Genomic DNA, 22,854 nt, shown 5'->3' on the forward strand with positions numbered 1-22,854 from the left:
CATTGCACTCATTGCATTTTCCCATCCCCATGAGCCAGACCTTCCATTCACTGGTGGTGACTGTGGCCCATCCCTCACCGGCACAGCGCTGCGCTCCACTCATTGAGTTGACTTTTTAATTTGCCAATTTGTCGATCCTGCAAGAACAACCTTTTAATTTTTTGTGCTTTTCTTTTTTTGTTCCCCCTTTTCTTTCATTTTCACAGAAGAGATCAAAGAGACTAGATGGTGAAAACATTTATATCAGGCATAGCAATTTAATGTTGGAGGTTTGTATGAACTCAAAGCTTTTTTCAGTTGCGTTTGCCTAGATCTGTGTTCTGTGCTCAACTTTTTCTTCCTCTTCTGCTGCTGCCTTTCTTTTTGCATGCTATTGCATGAAATATTTTTTTTTAAGTACGCTTTTGCATGTTGACAGTAAACATGACGATGTGCAGGCATTCTTCCTTCTACCCCTTCTGACTTTCATTCTCTCACACTCCCCAAGATATATGATTGGCAGAGCCATGTGCTCAGCCTGCTCTGTTCTTGGACCACGGCACACGTTGTGGGGGGAGGCTCCTCTATGAGTTTCTGCTAGCTGGAAATAAATTATTTCTGGTGGAAACAAGGAAACATATCCTGGGACAGCCTGCATTGCAGTACATCCCCTCGGGGCTGGCTGTGACCCCGTGGCAATGGATGCCCATCCATCCATCCATCCATTCCCGTTGGCTTTGGGAGCCCTTCCCTTGGCTTCACCCAGCACAATCTCAGAACAGAACGTGCCAATCATATATTTACCCTTACACCATGTTACAGAAGACTTTGTGGCTTCTGATATTCTGTTCCTATGTTATGTGTTTCTACTCCAACTTGCAGCACCAGCAGCTGGTAGTAGGGTTTTTCTCTTGGTATCTCACGAAAGCGAAGTGTACTAACTGCCTTCTCCTAATCTGAATTTTAAAAGTTTTGCAGCTTTTGGGGATTTTCTTTCTTCTTTCTTTTTTTTTTTTTTTAAAATGACTGCTACAATTTAAGCTTTTGGACAAGAGCACCCACGGGCAGAGTTTGGCCACCACTGCGAGGACAGTGCCTTGTCGCTTCCTTTAGACCAATTGAGCAGCTCCTCCTCCCCAGCTCCAAGCAGAGCTCTTACCCACACCCTGCTTCCAAACAGCTTTTTCCTGTTAATGAGGGACCAGGCTCTGCTCCCCCCACCCTCCCGCCTGGTTCTGTTGCAGGTGCTCCAGTGGCTCACTCCTCTGCTCCTCTTTACTCCGTGTGCGTGGCAAAGCAGGTGGTTTCTAGCAGACCTCACAACTGCTGGCAGAGAAATGCTCCAGGAGCTGCTGTTTAATTGCACTGAGCTGCTCAGTGCTCCACACGCTGCTCTCTGTGGACTTAGAAAAAGGCAGAATGTGAGGGAAGGCTTGCTGGGCATAGCATGTTCCTTAAGGTGTTTCAGGAGCAGCTGTGATCTCCTGGCTCGCTCTCTGCAGGCTCAGATCAGCCCTTGGGAATGGCAGCAGGGATTTGGGTGCTCTTTCTCTCTTCTCTAAGCCAGTTGCAGCTGTAGGGCTCCTGACCCCATGCCCAGATGCAGTTTGCATGGAGTCCTCAGCCCACCTCTCCGTGCCACTTCCCGTAAGCAAACCCTGTGCTTTATCTGGGACTGATGGCAGAGCTTTTATTTCCCCAGAACTGTGCCAAAAAGAGCAAATTTACTCACTGGGCATTGGGGTCTGTCACCCTGTATGCTGCAGGGATGCAGGTACCAGAGTGGGACGTCTTTGCTTCTGGCAGCGCTTGCTCTCCCATCTTCTTAGGTCTATGGGCTGGCTACCAACTCGAAGCATAAAAGGAGTGAATTTTGGCAATGATGCTTTTCCTGACCTTACTTTCTCCTTCTCTATAGAGTGAGGCTTGCTGTTTTCTGGCACTCTCCAGAAAAGTCGTTTGGCTTAAGCCTATTTTATGCAATAGCTTTGTGTTAAACTAACTGTTTGCTTGCAAGGGGAAGCTATTTCTAAACATATTAGTTGAACAGAGGTGACTTGCCTCGAAGTCTGTTCATTTATGCTGTAAACTGGCATTGTAGAGAAGAAATCTGGCCCTTTCCAGATCAGTAATCTAAGCAGGAGTTTCCTGCTTGATCAGCATGAAGTAAATGCTCAGCTGAGTTTTAGAGGTCTGCATCTCATCTTCAGCTCTGGAGTCTAAAGCTCCTATGGTGGCTCCTGGAGGGAGGAAATGAGATGAGAGGAAAAAAAAAGGTAAAGGGATATTCTGGAACCAAAGATAACTTGTGTTAAGACAACAGAGAATAGTATAAAGAGAAGAAATGAAACTGGAGAGAAGCTTCCTAAACGTTAACTATACTTATATCCTTGAGCATTCAGGCTAGCAGAGGGAAAAAAAAGCAAATTCAAAAGCATGAAAGAACCCAAGCAAACTTAGGCTTGCAATTTGAAAAGCCCCATGTGCAGAAAGGCCATGAGGTGACACCTCAGCAGTCACACCTGGAGATAAGCTGATGGCAGGTTTGGGTCCTGAAGGAGACGCTGTGTGGTTCTGAGTGTGGTTTGCTCAATGCAAGACCAGAAGGAAGGGAGAGGTACGTTCACAGGGTGAGCACCACTGATGGAAGGTGGCAACAACTCTGCTGAGTGCAGCTTTGCTTTGTGGCAGCATAGGCAAACTGTAGGTGCCTGTCTCTGTGTCTCTTCATTTATTCTGTCTTTCCGCCACCAGGATCTAGATAAGACCCAAGAAGAAATAAAGAAGCATCACGCCAACATCAGCGAGCTGAAGAAGAACTTCATGGAGTCTGTCCCTGAGCCTCGCCCGAGTGAATGGGACAAACGTTTGTCCACTCACTCCCCGTTCCGAACACTCAATGTCAACGGGCAGATTCCATCGGGAGCGGATGGAGTGAGTACCTGGGGTCAGGAGGGTGCCCAGGGACAGCTCTGCCACCTGAGGTCAAGCCCCAGCTGCCCCTGGGTTGGGTGAATTCAGTGTGACTGTTAGATGGGCTCTGAGAGAATCAGTGCTTTTGTTTTAGTGTCCTAAAACTGTGGGTTTTATTTAGCTGGACGAAGGAATGTGGACATTGTTCACCTGGTTTTGGTAGTGCTTTTCGTAGTGCTGTCCGTGCTGACAGTGCACTTCGCATGGCTGCTTTGGGGTTTGGTTTGTTCTTAGTACCAAAGAATGCATCTCCCCAAAGTATTAAACAAAAAAAAACAACAAAACTACCCAACAACCCAGCCCTAAATCAAAAGACATTGGCACTGTGGAGATAATATTGCAGGAATCCAGTGGGCAAACACAAGCATGGCATCAATTGCAGATGTCACTGCAGTCTCCATTTAATCCAGTCCCTGGGTTTGGTGTCACACTGGGCTCTGCTAGTGCATGTGGGTGTGCTGTGGTGAAGCAGGGCTGTCTGAGACGGCAGCCTCTGTCCTTGCAGAAGCTGTGTCTGCATGATGAGGGCTGCAGGCATTCCGAATCTCCCTGCTCATTCCCTCAAAAAAAGGGGCTTTTTAGAGAAACTGAGATGGAGCAGCGATGTCTGCCAGCTTGTTTCTCTTTTGATAATGGACAGCTTCTCCCTTTGTATTAATGCTGGCACTACCTGGCTCAGATTTGAAGCTTGTGAGTGAAACTGGTCATCAGTCCCTGCAGTAACGAATGAGATTTTCATTAAAAGTGAAGAAGTTGAATCCTGGCTGCAGTGAAGGCAGCCACAGAATCTCTCCTGGCTTAACCTCAGCTTCTGCCCTTCCTGCCCACTGCTCTGCAGAGAGACTTCTGGTTGCTTTTCATGCCATTGCAAGGCTGGTGGTACTCCATAATCAGAAGTAATTCTGCAATGGGTGGAGGGTTATCAGCAGAAGCACAGGGCTTCACTGGACAAAAGTTCACTGCAGGCTTCTCAGGCCAGTGCAGGGCTTTTTTCCTGTTAGAAAAGCAAAACAAGCCCACCAAAACGAATCTGTTGTTGTGCTTGGAATTACCCTGTTTAAGACATGGATGAGCTTCACACTTTGGTTGCTGTCTCTTAGTGTAAATTCTGCAGGAGTTTGCAGAGCAGAGCATTGCAGAGCTCAGCCTGCTGCTTTGTGCACGTGCAGGTGGAATAGAGCAGGGGCCCTCCAGCTCAGCAGCTGCAGTGCAAAAATGCAATTCTTAGTTATTATTTTGTGGTGGCTGCACTTGGGGTGCTTGGGGGGGGCTGCTGTGCACAGCAACTGGGTGGTGTGGATTTACCCATTGAAGGCTGCAGTGATCCACAGTGATGTGAAGATTGGTGTCAGCTCTTGATTTGCATTTCTGGAAATTCATTTAGTTTGCATTCTGCTGTGGATCTCCAGAAACGTATCTTTGCCACATACGAAGAAGGCACCTCCTGGGGGCTGTGGTTCACTTGATCTGCACATCAGTGTCAAAAGCTTGGGGACAGTGAAAATAATGCAGATAATTCATAATGCAAAGTAGTCCTGTTTTGTGGTGGTATCTTAACCCTGTGGTGGTGGCAAAAGGATATTATTCTGCCAGGGGCTGTTTTTTGCTCTTCCCATATTGCTGCAAGACGACTGAACCTTACGTGCTCTGTGTGTCCAGGTAAAGAAAGTCACTGTCCTATCTTCTGAGAGACAGGTTGGTTGGTGGGCTTGAGGTAAAGCTGCTGTTCTGATATGTGCTTCTGAATCAGAATTCTGCTATCGCAATGGCACCAAGCAAAAACTCAACAGCAGCTGCTAAATAGCATTTTTCTTTTGGCTACATGAAGTAGTTTCATAACTCACAACACCGACAGGACTTTGTGCACTGCTGCAGCTTTTGCAGCTTTCGGTTTGCTTACGTTGGTGCATGGCTGGTTGGAAAAAGCTGCATGAAGGATGTGACGGTGTGTTCGGAGAGAAAAGCAATGATGAAAGTTTAACTGTACCCTGTTCTTTTCATGTTGTCTTTCTTTCCGTTTTTCTTTTAATGATCATGTTACTCTTGCATTTTATCTTTTCTTTTGCTGCCCAGTCTCCCAGCTACTTTCTCCCTGATACTCATCACTTAGGGGTGTGCAAAGAGCCGGTCCCTAAATACCACACTGATCAGAGGAGGCTGGCTCAGCTGAGGGAGCTCAGAGCCAAGTTCTTCCTTTCATAGCCTCACCATGGCTGAGCAGAAGGGATGGAGAGCTGCCTGGATGGGTCACAGCAGCATTCCTACAATCTTTTTTCAATGAACACACCAGAGCCCTTGCATGATCCTGTGTGACGATTGACTCCTTCTGTTTTACATTCTTGAGAATCCAGGAGCAAAAGTACTGAAATGCAGAGCAAAGTTTAAGGAGTTTGGAACCGTTCCACGCTCAGCATTTCTAAGATGTAAAGATTTTTCACTTCTTCCAGCAGAATTTTCAAAGCGATGGAAATTTTGATACCGTTGTCTGAATTTTAAAGAAAAAAACAAAAAGTTTTCTATCTGCACTGAAGTATAAATGTTCTCCGTCATTTAACAGATGCTATTTTTAAGGGCACTGTAGAATAGGGAATTGTACAAAGCGTGGTCTTTGTCTGCACCATTTCTATTTGTAATGCCACAAAAGCAGACTCCCGTCCTGGACCGTTCCAATTCCAAACACATTGTCACAGGATTTGACCATGCACTTTTCTTGGAGGGCAGGCACAGAACACACGTGGATCGTGACTCAGAGACCCACGAGCTCTGTCAGATAGAGCTGTGCTTTGTAGCTCAGCCAGGGGTGTGAGCTGAGCTCCCTGGGGCTCTGCTTTCATAGCAGTGCATTTCCATGCTGACATTTGGACTGGCCAAACGCTTTGCACACCTCCAAGTATCGTTTTGGGCACTTCCCATCTGTCATTTTTGTTCATCTCTCTCTGTCTTTCTTGATCTTCTACCACGAAAGCAGACACAGGAACGTCCTCTGTTAGTGCAGGATGAAGACAAACTAAAAAAGCAGCAGATCCCTACTGAGACAACATTTCCCCGGCAAGCAAGCGAAGAAACTCTTCCAAAGGTTTCTATTCCGATTCCTGAAGAGCATAAATCACTCAAAAAGTGCCAGCTGTACTCTAGAATTTTTCCATCTCCACGTATCCCCTTTATGATGTCTTTTCTTGTGGTGGTAGCACTGACTGTTTGGTGGCTGCTCTTTCTCTGAGTGGGAACAGGGTCACGCAGAAACCTCAAGACCAAAGCTCCTGAATCTCTTGGCCGTGGCATCAGCTGCATCCTCCTTGTCCTGGGCTCTGATCTGCACAGCTCGTTGCCCCTGGGGGGGACACCCTGTGACATTTGCTTTAATCCTGCTGTTCTCTGTGTGGCTGTGATCTGGGGCCTGGCAGGAGTGGTAATGGATTGCCACGGATGTTGGGATGGCTCCCGGTCTCAGCAATATGTATTCCCAGTTGCAGATGCTTCAGCTGTAAGAGGGCAGGCTGTGTGGCAGGAGGTCTCCCTCCATGCAGCCACTGCTGAAGATTTGCTGTTAGGCTTGTTTTGAACATAAGGTGTTCACAAGCAGGATGTCTGAAGTGATCCAGAAACCCAAAGAGGCTTTTCAGCAACCTACCGAATCTAATCCATAACCACTCCTTCTCCAGGAAACTAAGTCTGGCACTGAAATACGTAGCAGTGATCATCAGTGCTGCTATTACTGTTAACTTAGAGATAGGGACAGGCAGCTTCTCATTCTCCCCGTGGGAAGCCCTTGGCAAAGCATCACAGCTTCCATCTTGCGCCCGTATTCTCATTTCAAAGCAAATGCATCATTTTGCAGGAGAAAATGCATTAGAAGGAAATATTTATTGTAAGCATAGGTCAATTATTTTTCTCTCTCTGGTGGTCTTGGTTATGCCCCAGCTGTGTTCTTTTTAATTTATGTTGAACTAACTGTAGCATGTTTGCTTAAGTCACAGGAATGGGATAACCCACTGTTACACGCGTCGCCTTTGGTAGCATGTTGATGTTCCAACCCTTCCATTTACCTGAACTGTAATAAGACCACTGTGCTCAGGCCATAGCTCCAATGTTAAAGCCATTTATTGTTTTGACTTCTCTAACAACAAGAAAAGGAACCCGTTGCATGCTGCTTGTTGTTTATTGCCTATTGTCTGGGTGATGCTCTTATTTATCCAAGTTAACTCAATAATGAATGTGGTCGAGCTGTGTAGGATGGGCAGAACCAGGTCTGCAAGCTGGAGGGAGGATGGGGCTTTGTGTCCATGGGGTTTCTTTGTGTATATAGTAATTCTGTGAGTGAACTGAGCCACCTGCTTCTCCTTCAGCAGCAATATGCTTTCTGTTGCTTTCTGTAGTGTTGGTGTAGGAAGAGTTACTTCTGAGAACAGCCTCCAGTGCCATCAGTGTTGGCAGCTGCTCCAACAGCGTTGAAGAGAAAGGAGGACAACTATCACAGGGGCCAAAATATGTGACTATATATAAATACCTGTATTTATAACCCTTCATAGATCCATATCTGTGCGAACAGTGTTATTTAAGAAGTTAGCAAATATGCTTACAGGAAAAAGGCGCAAGGCAAACTAGGTATGTGCACAACTTGGCATGTGCTGGCTCACCTTAAGGATCCCTGTATGTGTAGAGGCTGAGGCTCTCTAAATGCTGTCTCAGAAATGTAGGTTACGAGTGAAACCCTCCATCTGATCTCCCGGAATCCTTCTGATCTGTCTGCTCTCTTGTAACACGCTCCTATTAGTTCACCAGTTTGTGCCTTTAGGACTTAAGTTTTCTGCTGAATTCCTTGGAAAGTATTCTTCCCGTTACAATACACTGCCTTTAATACACAGTCTTCCTCTTTCAGCAGTAGGAATGGCAGGTGGAAATTTGTTCAGGTGTACCACAGCCCGAAGGACAGCTGTCAGCAGCCCCAAGGAGGGCAGCTCAGGGTACGTGTGGCTGAAATTCGGGGGCACTGTGTTGAGATAAGTGGGCCTTGGAGAGGAGAGGTGGGAGAGCCTGGATGTGAAGTGCTCCTGCATTGCAGAAAATGACGGAGGGAAGAAGCTTTCCAAAAAGCTCTCTGAAACTGGAGCATGAATAACGAGATGTGGGAGCCATTCATCCTCCACAGCACGAAGGGACAGGGAATGTTTTGTTCTTCCTCTGTGTGTTCTGTCCATTTTTCATGGAGAAGAATTAACCACGCACCTCCTGCTTCCTTCCAAAAGCCATTGCTTGGGATAGCGGTCACTGAGAGCTGCTTGGGTTATTGCCCACTGTCTTTCTGAGCTGATGATAAATACTCTGAAGCCACAGCAGAGGCTTTTAGTTGCTGTCTGCCTGCCATTTCCAAAGGACCTGAAGTCTGAAAGCTTTGCCTGGTGCAGTGTTTGAACTCTGCTCAGGGTGATCTTCTTCCAGAGTGCTGAGAGATGCACTCTGTTGGCCATTGCAGCTCAGTTCTTTAATTAAGATGATTTCTCTCTCTCGCATTTTGTTGTTGAACTTTGAGATATGGCTGGATATTATCAGCACAAAAAACAACCCCTTAAACTGTACGTTGAGAGAATGTTCAGGTACATTTTTTGGAGTTTACTGAACAGTTATCGTTGAAGAGCTTAAAGAAACTGAACCAATGCTTTGTATTTCTAGGGCAGCGTAGGGGCCAGTTGTCTGTATTCCTTCAGGTGGGTATGGTCTTTTGTGGAGGGAGCTTATCAAGAGCAGAAACACTCCCTGGCTGATGCTGAGGTGTGTTTTGGGAATGTCTGCAGTCCGTTGTGCTCCAGCCTGCTCTTCCAGCCACTTCTTCCTCTTCTCTGTTTGCTTGTATGGCAGATGGAGCTACAGCAGTGCCCTGAAGCAACCTGCTAGGGTCTTGTTTTCGTGTGTTATGTGTATGGTGTGCATTGTGCTGTGCTGGGTGACTCCTGCACTCGCTGCATTTGCTGGATGCCCGTTTGAGGCACGGCACTGCAGGAGGGCTGCAGGGCTCTGGACCCTCTGGCTTAGTGTAAGGGCAGAGGTCTCAGGTTTTCATTAAGGAACTTACGTGTACTGAGCTCACTTCTTCCTCAGGAACAAACGTGCTGCAAAGTACTGACAGCCCATGCGATTCTTACTTCCAAAAGGAAGCTGAAAATATCTGCAGATAACCTCATCCCTGTTTACATGGGAAATGCTGATTCTTCAGCATGAGGTGCTGCAGAAAGTGACATCTCAGTGACTCTGACACGCCAGAAACACGACTGCTATGGGACTGCCAGCAGTGTTGCTGTTCAATAGACTTTCCCAATGCTTTGCAGCCTGCCTTGCTGCAGTGGGACTCATTGGTGCTCACATGTGGGTCCCAATGGCTGCGCTAAGGGACCAGCTGAGGTTCAGCCCCTTCCTCTGTTTCCATCCCGGAGCTGGTGGTTGGCTCTCTGCTGACTTTCTGAGTCTTCTTACCCTGATATCAGCTTTTCTGATCTCCGGATAAAAGGCAGAATAGTTTCTTGGGCTTTCATGCTTTGACATAAAGTGGCCATGTTTTCTTTTCCGTTACTGAAGGACAGCTGGTACTGTCTGTACCTCCTGCTGTGTGCTGCTTTGCCCAGTGGGTTAATGGACAACGAACTGAGGATTCTCTATGAGAAGATGTGCTGGGACTTGGAATTAAGGATAGGAGCAGTTTCCCTTCCATGCAGTTTATACAGCAAATGGCAAGGATACAGGGTAGGTGCTCAGTATTTACCTCCAGTCCTGGAATAAAGGGGAGAAATGAGTTTCTTGGCATTCCTCCTTTGTAGGAATGAGGTCAGACTGCCCTTACCATATCTGCACCTTGGGGTTCCTCAGGAAATTTCTAGATGAAGCATCTTTCAGTTTGTTTAAGCGTTGGCGATTCATCACTCTGAGATGATTCCAGTTTCATTGGGTTTCTTTTTGTGGCTGTGAGTTGATTGTGCCTGTTGTGATACGCAGACTGAGGTAGGATGCTTTCCAGAAAAATGTATCCCAAAGCAGGGAGGTTACTGATTCGTTTGGAGATGTTAGGTCTCTGCTTACTCCTGCTGGTGACATGGGAGACCCTGATGTGGTGCTTTCTCATGTCTCCCTGTTGGCATCTCTTGGTTTATAACACTGGAGGGAAGGGCTGCAAGCTCTGGGTAAAGGCTGTCTGTTCTTGGGGCAGTGATTTGTGCCCCTCTGTGACCTTCTAGCAGTGGTACATGGTAGTGTTGGATCAGTTTGTGGGGACTAAGATTACTTTCTTTTTAACTACAATGCTCTCTTTTGGAACACTTTTTTGGCTTTGTATTTTTTCTCAGATTTTTCTTTGTAAATATGTACATTTATCATTAATAAATGTTATTGCAAATCAGATTCTACTTTCCACTGCTTATTAACACCAAAAGGCCTATGACCTGTGCTGAGACTCCTGGGGTAACCCTCAGTGTTGCCAAGCACCAGCAGCCCCATGCAGCTCATGCAGTGGGATCCAGGTGTGGGTCCATGAGCTGTGCCCAGTTGCAGCTGCACACATCTGGTGCAGCTTCATGCTGCTGTGCAGAGGGGCACGAGGGCTGTTGCTGCTAGCTATGCATGCCTACAGAGTGGCCAGAGTAATTTTATTTGGGGTTAAATCCAGCGTGATGCAGAATAGCTTTGTTTGCAGAGGAGCCACAAGCTTCAGCACTCTTGGAAATACTTAATGTGCCTCTAACTTCTCACTTCTGAGTCTGAAAGAGAGATCCAGTCGTTTGCTGGAAGCCTTTGGAGTGCAGAAGCATCACAGGTCGTGTGTCACTGCTCTGCCCCTCCCAGCACCCACTCTGCTCTGCTCTGAGGTGAGGATTGTGTTGCACCATTGCTGTGGCTGTGGACTCCCTGGGCTGCACGTGGCACAGTGCATCTCTGGGAGTCTTTCCCCTGGTGTTGTGTTAATTTGAGGAGAAAAATGCTCCCATCTTTTTCTGTAAGTGAAGCAGCCACATTTGTAATGAACCAGCATCTTTCTGCTTGGCAGTGCAAGTCTTCACTTGGCTTCCAGCTGTGTCCATGGCCAGAGGTTATGCAGAGTCATTTTAACCTTACCTCCCAGCTTGTGTTCTGTGAGGTTATTTCCTTTTGGAGAAATTTGGCCTGTGCTTTGTCAGCGAGCCCAGTGTCAGAACAGGGCCTGGGCACAGCAAATGGAGCAGGCAAAGTGCAGCAGCACAGAGCTGCTGTGTGTTGGTCATAAACCCTGACAGTATCCACGTTCTGTCTTCTGCTGCTGCTAAACTGAACCTAATGCAGTGTCTGTATTGCCACACGTGGCTTCTTTTTGTTTTGCTGCAAAGGACACTTGAAATAAAAAATGCACAGCACTGAAGAGGAGCTGGAGCCTGAAGGAGATGGGGAGGGAGCAGAGTGTGGGGGGAGGAAATGCTTTTGGAACCGTCTCCCTCAGCAGCCTGAGTTTGGTGAGGCAGTGCTGATCCTGGGCTTGTTTCACCTTTCAAGGTTGATGCAGTGCACTGGAAGTGGCTGCTGTGTATCTGGTAATACCTTGGGATTCTGCTTCACAGCAGCAATTTGATCTTTTTCTTTGGCTTAAAGCACGCTGTGTATTTTCTTGCTTTGCCTTTCACTTGGGTCAAATTCTCTTTCCCTTTTCTGTTGCCTGACCAGGGCATTGTGATCACAGCAATGGCAATAGAAAAAAACAGTGGTCCAAAAATTGAAATCCATAGGGAATGGCAGTCACTTTCACGTGCCAAGCTTTTCTGAACAGCTTCTAAACTTTCTAAGTTCTATTTTTAAGGCAAAGAAGTTCTATTAGATGCAGGAGGTATTGTAAAAGAAGGATGTCTTGTTTTCTGCTTTATAATACTGTTTACTCATAGTGCTTTGACAGCTGTGGGATTGACCATTCCCCATTTGATCTGGGAGTTCTTACTGGTGAGTGTGGTTCTCTGCAAAAGCACCATTATCTGCTCATGCCTCTGTAGCCATCACCCACTCCAGTGGCCTGCGTGCATCTGTTTGGGGATAACCTAATAACATGCACCTGCTAACTGCTGCAGTGCCAGGGTGAGCAGGGAGGTGATGGGAAATAGGCACTGGGATTGAGAGCACGAAATGTGGTTGTTACAGGGAGTTAGCAGACACTGCTAAATTGTTTCTTCATGCAGGAGTTTTTTTCCACTAGAGGAAAGGTGCAGACAGCACAGAGTGCTTATCCCAGGCAGTGCAAGGAGCTGGGACGGCTGCTATACGTGGTTGTGTCCTGAGCCAGAACTGCAGGTCCTCTGACAAACGCAGGCAAGCATCACTTTGCACAAGAACACTTCAGAAATAATCCTTTCTGCCTCTGGTGTCAAAGCCTGTTATTAATTTATCCCCAGTCTGAGTTATTCTGTGTCACTTCTTACACTGCGGCTTTCAGAATCATCTCTGTCCTCAGTTTCTGCCAACATCAGGTGTGCAGAGGTCTGTGTTCAGCAGGGTGACGTTTCAGTTGCGTCCGTGTGTGGTTGAATTTGTTTCTTCTGGGGCACTGCATCCCTCCTTGTGTTTTCTTTATGCTGTGTATGGCTGCAAGCACTCCATGTAGCGGGGTTGGTTCTGTGCCCGTGGGGTGGAACAGTCTGTGGGCCTCCGTGAGAATGTGCAAATCCGAGCCCTCAAAGCAGGAATGCTTTTGCATTTGTGAAGTGAAGCAAAATCATGATAAGATCAGAATGTGTAACAGATGGCCAAATTCCCAGTGAGGTGGATTGTTGTGTTTGGTTTGGTATGAAGGTAATGTTTTCTCGCCTACATGCAAACTTCATTTATAAATACAGAAACAAACATAGTCATATTGGAAAAAAATTGTGCGTAAATAGATAATTATGTGCAGAAAGAAATAGCTCCTAATTAGCCTGGCTTCTTAATAGCGGCGCAGGAAGGCAAGAATAAAAGCACTTCTGTTTAGTTGATCTTATCAGGATTTCAGTCTGCATGTCTGTAGCTGCGCTGTGCTCTGTTGCAGATGTGTGTGGCCACACCACAGAGATCATTCCAGCTTCTCTGCCCTCCTGTGCTTTCACCATGCGAGATGCTTCTAAAATGCAAATGGTTTTTCTGTATGTGAAAGGGAGCCGTGGAGTTGTTTTTATTGTATGCAGATGTTTGTCTCTTCAGTGGATCTGTGTTTGTGTGGCTGCTTGATCTGCTTTGTTTTAACTGTGGATTACATTCCTCCTTTTGGCTGAATGGGTGCCCTGGCTGGCATGGAAGGAATCTTCCTTCTAAAGCACTTCCCATTAAAATCCAGAAGATGCACTGCATCACCTCAAGATGCCGTGATTATTTTGCAAGCTTTGAAATGTAAAATTAAGATGTCAGCGAATGAATCCAGGTTTTAAAGCAAGATTAAGTCATTGGCATTCAAATCTGCTAACCTAAGATTGTATTGTTTTGTGAAGCATTGCAGTATAATATCTTCTGTTACACAGCTTGAGGATGGGGCCTTTAAAGGTCCCCTTCAACTCACATGGTTCTATGATTCTGTGATCTGTACCTTCTGGAAGAGCACGTCCAGAAGAGGTTTGTGATCAGAAACAGCACTTCCACATTTGTGCAGCCTGATCTGCTCATCACAGCACTGATCACCATCGCTTCTCTCCTATTCAGTGGATTTCCCTAAGCAGTAACAGAACTTAACAGAAGCCCAAGAGGCTGGAAATGGGAATGGATAGGCTCTTTCAGGTAATCTGTCTGTTCCATAAAGAAGCTGGGCACTGAAAAACACCTGAGAGGAATGGGAGAAGAGTCCTTTCTGGGAGTTCTACTAAAATAAGCTTCTATTTGTTCTACACAAAGCAGTTATGCTTCTTAAAATACTATTGAGCTGTGCCATTAGAGGATGTCAGTAAGGCTGAAAGCTTCTGATGGATCACAGATGCATTGTACCAAATAACCCACGGCCTTCAGACGTCACTTTTTAAGTGTAAGTTACAGTTTGTTGGTTGCCCAGAGAGTCTTCATAACAGAAGGTGATGCAATGCTTTCTGTTCATCTTCATGCCATCGCCAAAATTAGAATTAAAGGTGACAACAGTGGATGAGCCATGCTTGAATGAAGATGTAATCTTGGATATACAGATATGTGCCTGTTTTTATAGCTTACCAGAAGTCATCTGTGAGGCTGTCAATTATGGGTAAGAATTAGCAGTAGCATTGATTTCAGTGGCACCTCATTCTTTTTTTCTCCTTGTTGCCTGATGCTCAATGAAGCACATGTCTAAAATTGTACTTGCAGATTATTCTGCCCTTCCTTAAAGGCATCCTAGCATGTGAATGAGAGAAACACCATTTCTGGGGCATGGCTGGGTTGCAGCCATCGCTCACAGCTGGCACTGAAGATGCTCTCCTAAGCATAAGTGTGTATAATCACTTGGAAAGACAGCCCATTTGTGCTACAGCTCTGTTTTGCTCATGTTTTAACTCTTCTCTTTTTGTCACTGTTGCTTTCCTGCTGGCTAGAGGGCTCCCGGAGAGAAGACCTACTTGGGAACTTGTTAATGAGCTGAATGGAAGGCAGAATAGCACCAGCTTTAGCCAGCTTCTCTGGCTTCTGAAATATCCCAGGTGCCATAGATGTGCTTGCTTGCTCCTTGGAGGGCTGCATTGCTTTATTCTGGTCTTCTGCATGCTATCACCAATGCCAATGATGCTGTACTGCAGGAGGTTTAGCTATTGCAAAGGTTTCTGTTATCCCAGAGACCAGCAGCAAACTGGTTGCAGGGAGGTGGCATTCCCAGGTGCTGGGAGCCAGCAAAGCACGGGCTCTGCAGGTTGGTGCTGCATGATCCTTCTGGGTTTATTCCCTTACACTCCATGTGCAAATTTAAACAGCGTAAAATATTTCAAGGAGTTAAAAGCAGAATTGATGCGTGGCTGTAGTGTCACTGGTGGTTTTGTCTGTGTGCAGAGGTCTCCACTTGCAACACTGAAATCATTCCTGTTTTCAAACTGGGCAAAGAGTGTGAAGCAGCGGTTCTTTGGTTCTTCATTTAATTTTGTTTTAATGTTAATGCATTACACTGTCATTGCATGGATTGCTGACCTACCAGGAGGCCTGTGTCAGTAAATCCATCACATTTCAAAGGATTTCAAGCTCTTAAATGTTCAGAATCCACTGCTGCTGCGCTCACTGATGGAGATGCTGTAAGAGACCAATGTTTTGCTTCATGTCTTCCTGTTCTTCCTAACCCTCTTTCTCTCTCTTTCTCTCTCTCTCTGGCCTTCTTGTGTATCCCTTTCTTTGTAGAATATGAATGACTTTCTCTGCAGAGAGGATGTGGCTGAAGAGCCAAAGTGGAAAAGTGTTAACCCTGGCTCTGAATGGGAGGGCCCAAGGCAGTCGGTAGCTTTTAGCGAGACCCCAGTGCCGCACACCTCCGAGCCTCCTCCACGTGCTGCATCCCCCGCCAGCAGCCAGGACCACGAGGAGGAGCCGAGCCGTGCCCAGGGCTCCCGTGCAGCTGTGGAAGAGCTGGTGGCTGGCTCTGAGCTGCCTGAGCCCACCGCAGTCCCTGCTGCCCCTCTGCTGCAGCCCCAGGGAAGAGCGGAGGCGGCGGAGGCCGGCGAAGACAGATTGGTGGGGGAGCTCGATGGCGAATGTCATGGCTCGAGCAGTGCGAGCCAGCTGCCCGTGGTCATTCGCTGCTTCCAGGTAGCCCTGCTGTCCCCACACCTCCCTGATTGGCTTGGGAGTGGAACCCCAAACACTGCAGCAAGCAGGTGCTCAGACCCACGAGGAGGAGTTGTGCTTCCTCGGCTTGGGCGCTGTCTTGGCGCTGAGGACCCGGTCCATGTCCTGCAGTCGGTGTGCGCCAGCCCCTCTCAATTGATCCCTGCACTAAACACAAGCTGTGCTTCAGCACAATGCCATTTGCCTTTCTGCAATGAAAGTGTCCTCTGACATCCCTAAAAGAGGAGCATTTAGGTTTTCGCCATCTCCTGTACTGCAGGGCTGAGCCTTAGTGCAGCACAGCGAATTGGATGCGTTGTCAAGTGTGCTTCCATGAGACATAGGCATTGACATCGTTTTCTCCTCCCCACCTTGAGAGGCATTTTTGCCTGCTTCAGTGTTCCTGAACGTGAATTGCTTCCATTCCAATAGATGTCTGCTTCCCCTCTAACAACTGGTGGCAGCGGTCAGATTTGGGACTGCAAACAGCCGTGGAGTGACTGGGGCAAACACTGCGGGGCTGAACTAACTCTTCTTTGGGATGATTATCACCAGGTGGTGGACAGCTGATTTCTTTCCTCCTCATTTCTCTTCCAAGATGTCACGTTTCTGTTTTGTCTGACATTGATTTAATAAAAGTTGAAGGCCTAGGATGAGACGAGGGTTTTTAGTGAAATGTTCCGCCTGTCGTCAGGATGAAACTTCTCAGCGGTGAGCAAGTCTCCATTTGTCCAGGGGTTGTGTTAATTGTATCAGTAAGCGAGGGTCATCTCTTACTGGCAGCTGGCCGGGGAGCTTCTAGTAATTAGAAAGTTCGTAATCAGGTGAGATGTTCCTTAAGGCATGGTGACACTGCTTGGAGCCTCACTGCCTTTGTTGGGCTGAGATGGTGCCATGGTATCTGGAGGGTTTTCTGTCTGTTAAATCCTTACACGGAGCTTTGAGAAGTGTGTTGGAGCAGAGGCTTAGCAGTGGAGGTTCCAGGCTGACCTTGGTTTCCACAGAGCTTTTATCAGATCAGTGTCAGAACATTTGCAGACCACAGTTGTGATGTGGAAATATTGAAGGGCATTGACTGAGCTCTTTCACACCTGTCTCACAGCCACCCCTAGTGAAGACACAGACAGTCACCATCTCAGACGTGTCCAATGCTGTCAAAAGTGAAATTCCAACGAAAGAAGTTCCCATCGTTCACACGGAGACGAAGACCATCACCTACGAAGCTGCACAGGTAAGGTGTGTTCTGATTAATTTTCCAGGAGCTTAATTAAGCCCATCCTAACATGCAGCTCCTTGGGGTGATCCTGCAGCACCACCTGGTGCTGCCTGCCTTCCTCTGAACAGCTGAGCCACAGCACGGGTTATGGTCTGTACTTGCAGGCATGCAGTGATTTTGGAGTAGCAGCATTTTTAGCATCCCTGAAGAATAATTACCTTTTCAAGATGTGCATGCAAACAGAATTTATCTTCAGCTCTGGGATGCAGATCAGGCTGTGCACATTTGGCTAGAGCTGGCTTTTTTTGTGCAGGAGCTGGCTTGGCTTGGTTCCCCCAGTTCTCTTTGCTGTTTATGCCTCTTCAGAACTCTATAAACGTTTTTGGAAACGTTTGAAGATTCTCCTTTAGTCCTCAATACTGAAACAGGTGTTGAGGTGATGGATCTGTATGTTTCCAGTCCTGGGGCTTTGTGCTGAACCTCCTGGGATCAACAAAGTCCTTGTTGTGCAGCTGAGAGTCCTTCAGCCAGCTGCAGAGGGGGTCACTTTGTCTCTTAATTCCTGCATCTGCTTCTGAGGTGGGATTTGTACTCAGATTGCAGCCTGCTCTGCTGAGGTGGAGCCCCTGTTTCCATCACTGCTCACAGAGGCTGATGGTGTTTGTTTTTGTCTCCCACAGACAGATGGTGGCAATGGAGATTTGGACCCTGGCATCCTGCTCACTGCTCAGACCATCACATCAGAGACCACCAGCAGCACCACCACCACACAGATCACCAAGGTAATGAGATGAAGCAGTGACAACAGAAACAACAAAGTAAAGCAGCAACGTGATAAAGAGATGGGCAGAATTGAATAACAAAAAAAAAAAAGCTTACATTCCTGTTCCTTTCCAAAAAAATGTGACTATCACCTGAAACAAAGCTTGAGGGTCCCAGAACTGCCTGTGCTGTATTAAAACTATAGATGATGTATTACATGGAGTCAGGTCTGGATGTTGGCTGTAGCTGTCCTGTGAGACAACAGGAGAGAAATGCACTGTGAGTCAAAGCTCTTCGTTGGCGCAGTTACAAGAAAAGATCATTGAATGCTTGACAGTGTTTGTCTATGAGCAGTGGCAGTTTTCCTGTGTGATTTTGATACTCTGGTATGACAGCAGTACTTGGTAATCCTATTTTTGGATACCATCTTTAGGCAGACAGCCCCAGTGCACTCGAATTCCTTTTCGCTTCTCAGCTAACAGCAGTTTTCCTTTTGTGTCAGACTGTGAAAGGTGGCATTTCAGAGACACGGATTGAAAAGAGGATTGTCATCACAGGAGATGCAGATGTGGACCATGACCAGGTAGGAGTCTGGATGCAGGTCAGAAGAGCTTCTCAGCATTGGCACAGGCTGCAGCCATGCTGTCTTTCTGAAGATAATTTAAACAGAAAATAACCTAGGGATTGTTTCCTGGGTAAAAATAAAGCTCTAAAGCTGATTTTAATAATAAATTCCTTTTCGACAGTAGGCAGTTTCATAACTGGGACAGCAAAGCTTAATTCTGCTCTGAAACTGATATTGGCAACAGTGTTTTGATAGAATTGCTTTGGAAAATTACGATTTAAAAAAAATCTGCAGGAAAATGAAATAAGTTTTTCGTGGTATCTGGATTATCTGCATTAATTTTCTCAAACCTTACAAGAGAGATTGCTGCAGTGCAGTGCCGGAAGTTGTTCCGTAGCACTCAGCACCCCTGGAGAAGAGGTGCCTGCATTAAATCTCACAGGCTTTATATGAGAGCCTTTCTGATGAGTCAGCCTCACTGGCCTGCAGCGTGTGTTGGAAGTGATGGTTTTGTCATCAGAGAATCATACGTTAGATTTAATTTTAGTTGCAGCTATCACGGGCCTGGAAAACACTTGTACAACAAGAACTAGTTAGTTAATTCTGACAGCAAATGCCTGAGAACGTCTGCAACTTGCTAGTCATGCTTGCTGGAAGAATAAACAGAGTTTGCTTAATTGCTCCTATCCGTCTTCTAACGGGGGCAGCTGAGAGATGTGATTTGTTCTTAGAAAACCATCTTGCCTTTAACAAATAGCCCAGTGCCACTGAAAGCTGTGCTCTGCCCAGCTCCCAGAAACGAGCACATTTCCTCTGCGTGGAGCTCATGGCCAAGTATTGTGTACAGATCCTAAATGGCCCAGTGATTCCAGCACCTCGTCACCGTGCTCCCGTTGGGATCAGGAGCCTTCAGGACATGGGAATTCTCTGCTGGGTGTAATGTGCACCATTGATTCCTGCCTTGCCTTTAAACCATGCTTCCTTCCAAACTGCAGCCAGGCGGCTTTGCTTTCCTTTCTTTCTGCCCAGAGTTAGAAATAGGCTCTTGTTACCTCGAGCTCCCTCTGGCCCTTGTCTGAGATGTGCTCTCTTGCAGGTCCTTGCTCAGGCCATAAAGGCAGCGAAGGAGCAGCACCCGGACATGTCGGTGACCAAAGTGGTTGTGCACCAGGAGACTGAGATTGCAGAGGAGTAGCAGGGCTGAGTAAGTAGGGAGACCACGTGCCATAAAGGACAGTGCTGTTCCTCTTCAGGGCAGGCAGCTGATGTCAGTGCAAGGGAAGTTTGGCTCAACATGGTCAGAATTTAAGGAAAATTACTGTTGTTCACCAAGCAGTCCTGCTCAGACTGTTCCTATTGAATCTTTTAAGGCTGGTGTAGCAGTCAGAAACACAGGCTTATTCTGAAGTGGAAGTGAGCCCCCAAAAAAGGTGTAAAAGAAGTGAGATGGGTGATGGGGCTGTTCTGTCACACCTCTCATCTCCAGCTCCTCGAGAGCATCCTGAACTGCAGGTTCCACAGATCCCTGCCTGTGTCACCTCGGGGCAGTGGGCTCCTGCTGCTCCTGACCTGCCTGAAGCATCACTTCTTTGGTGGCTCTTAAAATTGGTGCTTTGGAGACAGACACAGGACATTGCTGGGACAGATGCCCAGCTGTGCAGAGCCCGGGCTCACCCGTAGCACTGCCAGCAGCTCGTCTCATCTCTCCAGTGACTTCAGGGGAGCACATTCCTTTTTGCAGAGAGATGACTGTCAATAGTCATAGCTTACCCTGTTTCTCTTTCTAGGAAGTGTTCTTTCCAGATGATACCAGGAAATAAAACGGAGCAAAACTACAAAACAACTACCTGGAGCACAGAGACCTCAGAGCTACACGACTTTATCCTCAGAGACTGAAATTCATATCACTTAGCTGGATTTACGCTTCACCATTTTACTTGGGATTGTCCAGAATGCACTGGATCCTCTCGGATATAGTTTGTTGGTTGTTTTTTTAAATATATATATATATAATTATATATATATATAGTGACAAACAGTATGCCATATTTCTAACTGTACTAAATATTTTTACAGGTTTTCAAATTTGCATTCCCTCTCACAGCTTCTTCAGATGCAGGCTCAGACACAACCCACAGGGCTCTTAGGGTTGCTTGGTGGGTTTTTCTTGGTGGTTTTTGTTGTTGTTGTTGTTTTTTTAAAGTCTTATTCCCTCAGCCTGGTTAGGCATCATGGAGGTACAGCCACACCAGAGCATATCCTGACTGCAGGATTTGTACACACATTCAGAAAGCAGTGAGTCCTTCTGCCAGAAGAGCCACTTGAAAAGGTCAGACTTGAGTTTGTGCAGCATTTCCAATTAATTACCTCCGTTTGTAGCTGTAAGCAGTGTGAGACTCCTGCAGAACACCCAGGCACAGAGCAGGGCTTCTACCTTCACCGTGAGCTTCATAGAACCATTAAGGTTGGGAATCTCAAATCACCATCCCAACCCCCCCATGCCCACCCAACCCTCATCCTTTGGACTTTCCTCACATTTGGGTGTTGGACCCCCAGTGTCTGAATGCAGTAGGGTTGTGTGGTGTAACACATGCACACATCCTCGTAGTTGGCTAGCTTAAGGAATACTGGAAGTTGCTTCGAGTACCTTATACTGTGAATTCTAGAGCTTTAAGAGGACTGTGGTAGATACTTCCCCTCCTCCCATGCATCCCTGCTGAGTGCTCCCTGCCTGGTTGTGTTTTCTAGATGTCATTAAATTAAAAAGCCCTTAGAAGTGTGCGTTTAGGAGATTTGGACTCTGGATGCTATTAAGATAGTCTTATGCAGCATTCACAGTAACTGATTTTTTTCTTTCTGTATCATAGTTTTTCACTTGTTGGTATTCTTTTTCTAATTTTTAAATGAGTTTTTTTTTCCCCCTGTTATGGGTTGTTTTGTTTTTTCCCCCCTCCTGGTGCTATTTAAAGCTGAACACATTACCCACATATCAGGGCAAGGTGTTGCATCCTGCTTTGATTTAATTTAAAATCCTATAGCCAGTCCTTCCCCAGGCCTGCAGGCTGCATTGGGAGAGGGAACCTTAGGAGGTGTCACAGTGCTGGTTGCAATAAAGCCAATTGTGGAAAGCAGTGCAGCACTCTGGGAGTGCTGCCTCCCCTCCTGCATGCCGGAGGAAGGATCTGTCCTTCGTGGCTGCCTTGCTGGAATGAAACACCAGGGCTCTTATCTGCATCTTTGGGCTGAGCTTACAGACCACATACAAAATATCTTAAAAATAGATATTAAAAAGAAAGAAAGAAAGAAAAGCACGTAATGTGAAGTTTGTTTGTGGAAGCCCCAGCCCCCTCACACCCATTCCCAAACCCTTGGCCATCCCCACTCGGTGGATGTGACCCAGGTCTCACTGCTGCTCCCTCCGTTGCTCCCAGTGCTGAGCTCCATGGGAGTGCTGTCACCATGCCCTGGTTTCTCCTTCCAGCATCTAAACACGAAAAAATAAAGCTGTGTATAGTCTGCCTAACGCTTGTGAGCAGTAAGATTTGGAAGATGCAATTTTTTATTATTTTTTATTTAGTGTAGTGTGGCACATAGGTAGCTGAAGGCGTGGAGCGCTCCGCTGCCGCTCCCCAGTCAAGGATGGAGGAAAATGGCAATAAAAAATCCCCTGCTCTCTGCTCTTTTAAACTTGAATGATTTGTTTCTGAAGTCACTGGAGTTAGCTGAGGCTGCAGGGACAGCAAACAGCCCTCAGACTGCATTGTGGCTCCGTGTCACTTCTCAGATTCAGGTGCACGTGTCGTTAAGCTGTCAGTATTGATCGGAGCCCACACTGAGAACACAGGGGCTGCTGGATGCGTGGCTGTGAGCCTCATGGATGGCTGAGCTGCAGCCTCCCCTCCGGCTGCTCCAGGGCTCAGTGCCCTCCTGGAGCATCCTGTGCTGCCCATTAGCTCACACCTTCCTATGTCCACCTGAGCAGCCCCTCCCTTGCTTTCCCTGCAGCACAGCCCTTCCATCACGCAGCATCTCTGCTCCCTGTCCCTTTTCCAGGAGCTGAGTTCTTTGCTCCTGCATTCCCAGCTCACTGCGTCTCGTTGGCCAGGAACTGGGTGCACGTTAAGAGAATTTCAGAGCTTTACAGTGGTGAATTTAGCACTTAGAGGCACTCAGCAGTCACAAGAGTTGAGGGGAGCACCATGCAAGGCTGGTGCTTGGCCAACGGGCGACCTGCAGTCACGAGAGGCATCACCAAGAGGCTGCACGAGTGTGCACTAACACAGCTGCATATGCCCCTTTTTAAGAGGTCACAGAATAGAATAGCTATTCTTTTTTCTTTTTTTTCCTATGTTTTTTTTTCTATTTTTCCTTCCTGCATTTTAGGTGGTTCTTTTCAAGCTGTTCATCCTCACGCTTCCCTCTTTTCACCTCTCGCTTTCCTCGAGCGCTTCAAACAAGACAGAGTTCCTCCCCATGGTGAGAGCTCTTGCTGGGGTGGCTTTGGGCAGCAAAGTGCTGCTGGGCACCAGGCAGCTCCTGCCTGTGGGGCTGAAGGCAGCATTGCTCTGTGCAGCACTGCTCTGTGCAGCACTGCTCTGTGCAGCATTGCTCTGTGCAGCATTGCTCTGTGCAG

At 46.9% G+C, this 22,854-nt stretch overlaps 1 protein-coding gene and 1 non-coding gene across 19 annotated transcripts in view; one reads left to right on the forward strand and one right to left on the reverse strand.

The window, feature by feature from the left end:
• EPB41 (erythrocyte membrane protein band 4.1) overlaps window positions 1-20,053 on the forward strand; it is a 40,874-nt gene extending 20,821 nt beyond the window's left edge. For 9 of the 17 annotated variants that reach the window (XM_019622829.2, XM_019622830.2, XM_019622831.2 and 6 more), the window contains 8 exons: window positions 207-269; window positions 2,734-2,913; window positions 15,256-15,660; window positions 16,781-16,909; window positions 17,575-17,676; window positions 18,159-18,239; window positions 19,318-19,425; window positions 20,009-20,053. In XM_019622829.2, coding sequence (XP_019478374.1) covers window positions 207-269; window positions 2,734-2,913; window positions 15,256-15,660; window positions 16,781-16,909; window positions 17,575-17,676; window positions 18,159-18,239; window positions 19,318-19,416 — 1,059 coding nt within the window. In that variant the 3' untranslated portion in view covers window positions 19,417-19,425; window positions 20,009-20,053. Of the gene's footprint in view, window positions 1-206; window positions 270-2,733; window positions 2,914-4,611; window positions 4,648-15,255; window positions 15,661-16,780; window positions 16,910-17,574; window positions 17,677-18,158; window positions 18,240-19,317; window positions 19,426-20,008 lie in introns of all 17 variants that reach the window. The other 8 variants (XM_010723396.3, XM_010723402.3, XM_003212515.4 and 5 more) reach the window with 4 other exon arrangements.
• LOC100550563 lies at window positions 173-13,906 on the reverse strand. Of its 2 annotated transcripts, none has more exons than XR_004161979.1 (2): window positions 7,590-13,906; window positions 173-2,219 (listed from the first exon to the last, which is right to left on the reverse strand). It is a non-coding gene; the product is annotated as an uncharacterized LOC100550563 (transcript). The 2 variants fall into 2 exon arrangements; XR_004161978.1 differs by lacking the exon at window positions 7,590-13,906 and adding an exon at window positions 2,502-2,734.
• Window positions 20,054-22,854: the final 2,801 nt, after the last annotated feature.

Source organism: Meleagris gallopavo, chromosome 25, assembly GCF_000146605.3.
Source record: "Meleagris gallopavo isolate NT-WF06-2002-E0010 breed Aviagen turkey brand Nicholas breeding stock chromosome 25, Turkey_5.1, whole genome shotgun sequence".
NCBI classification, from domain to species: Eukaryota; Metazoa; Chordata; class Aves; order Galliformes; family Phasianidae; genus Meleagris; species Meleagris gallopavo.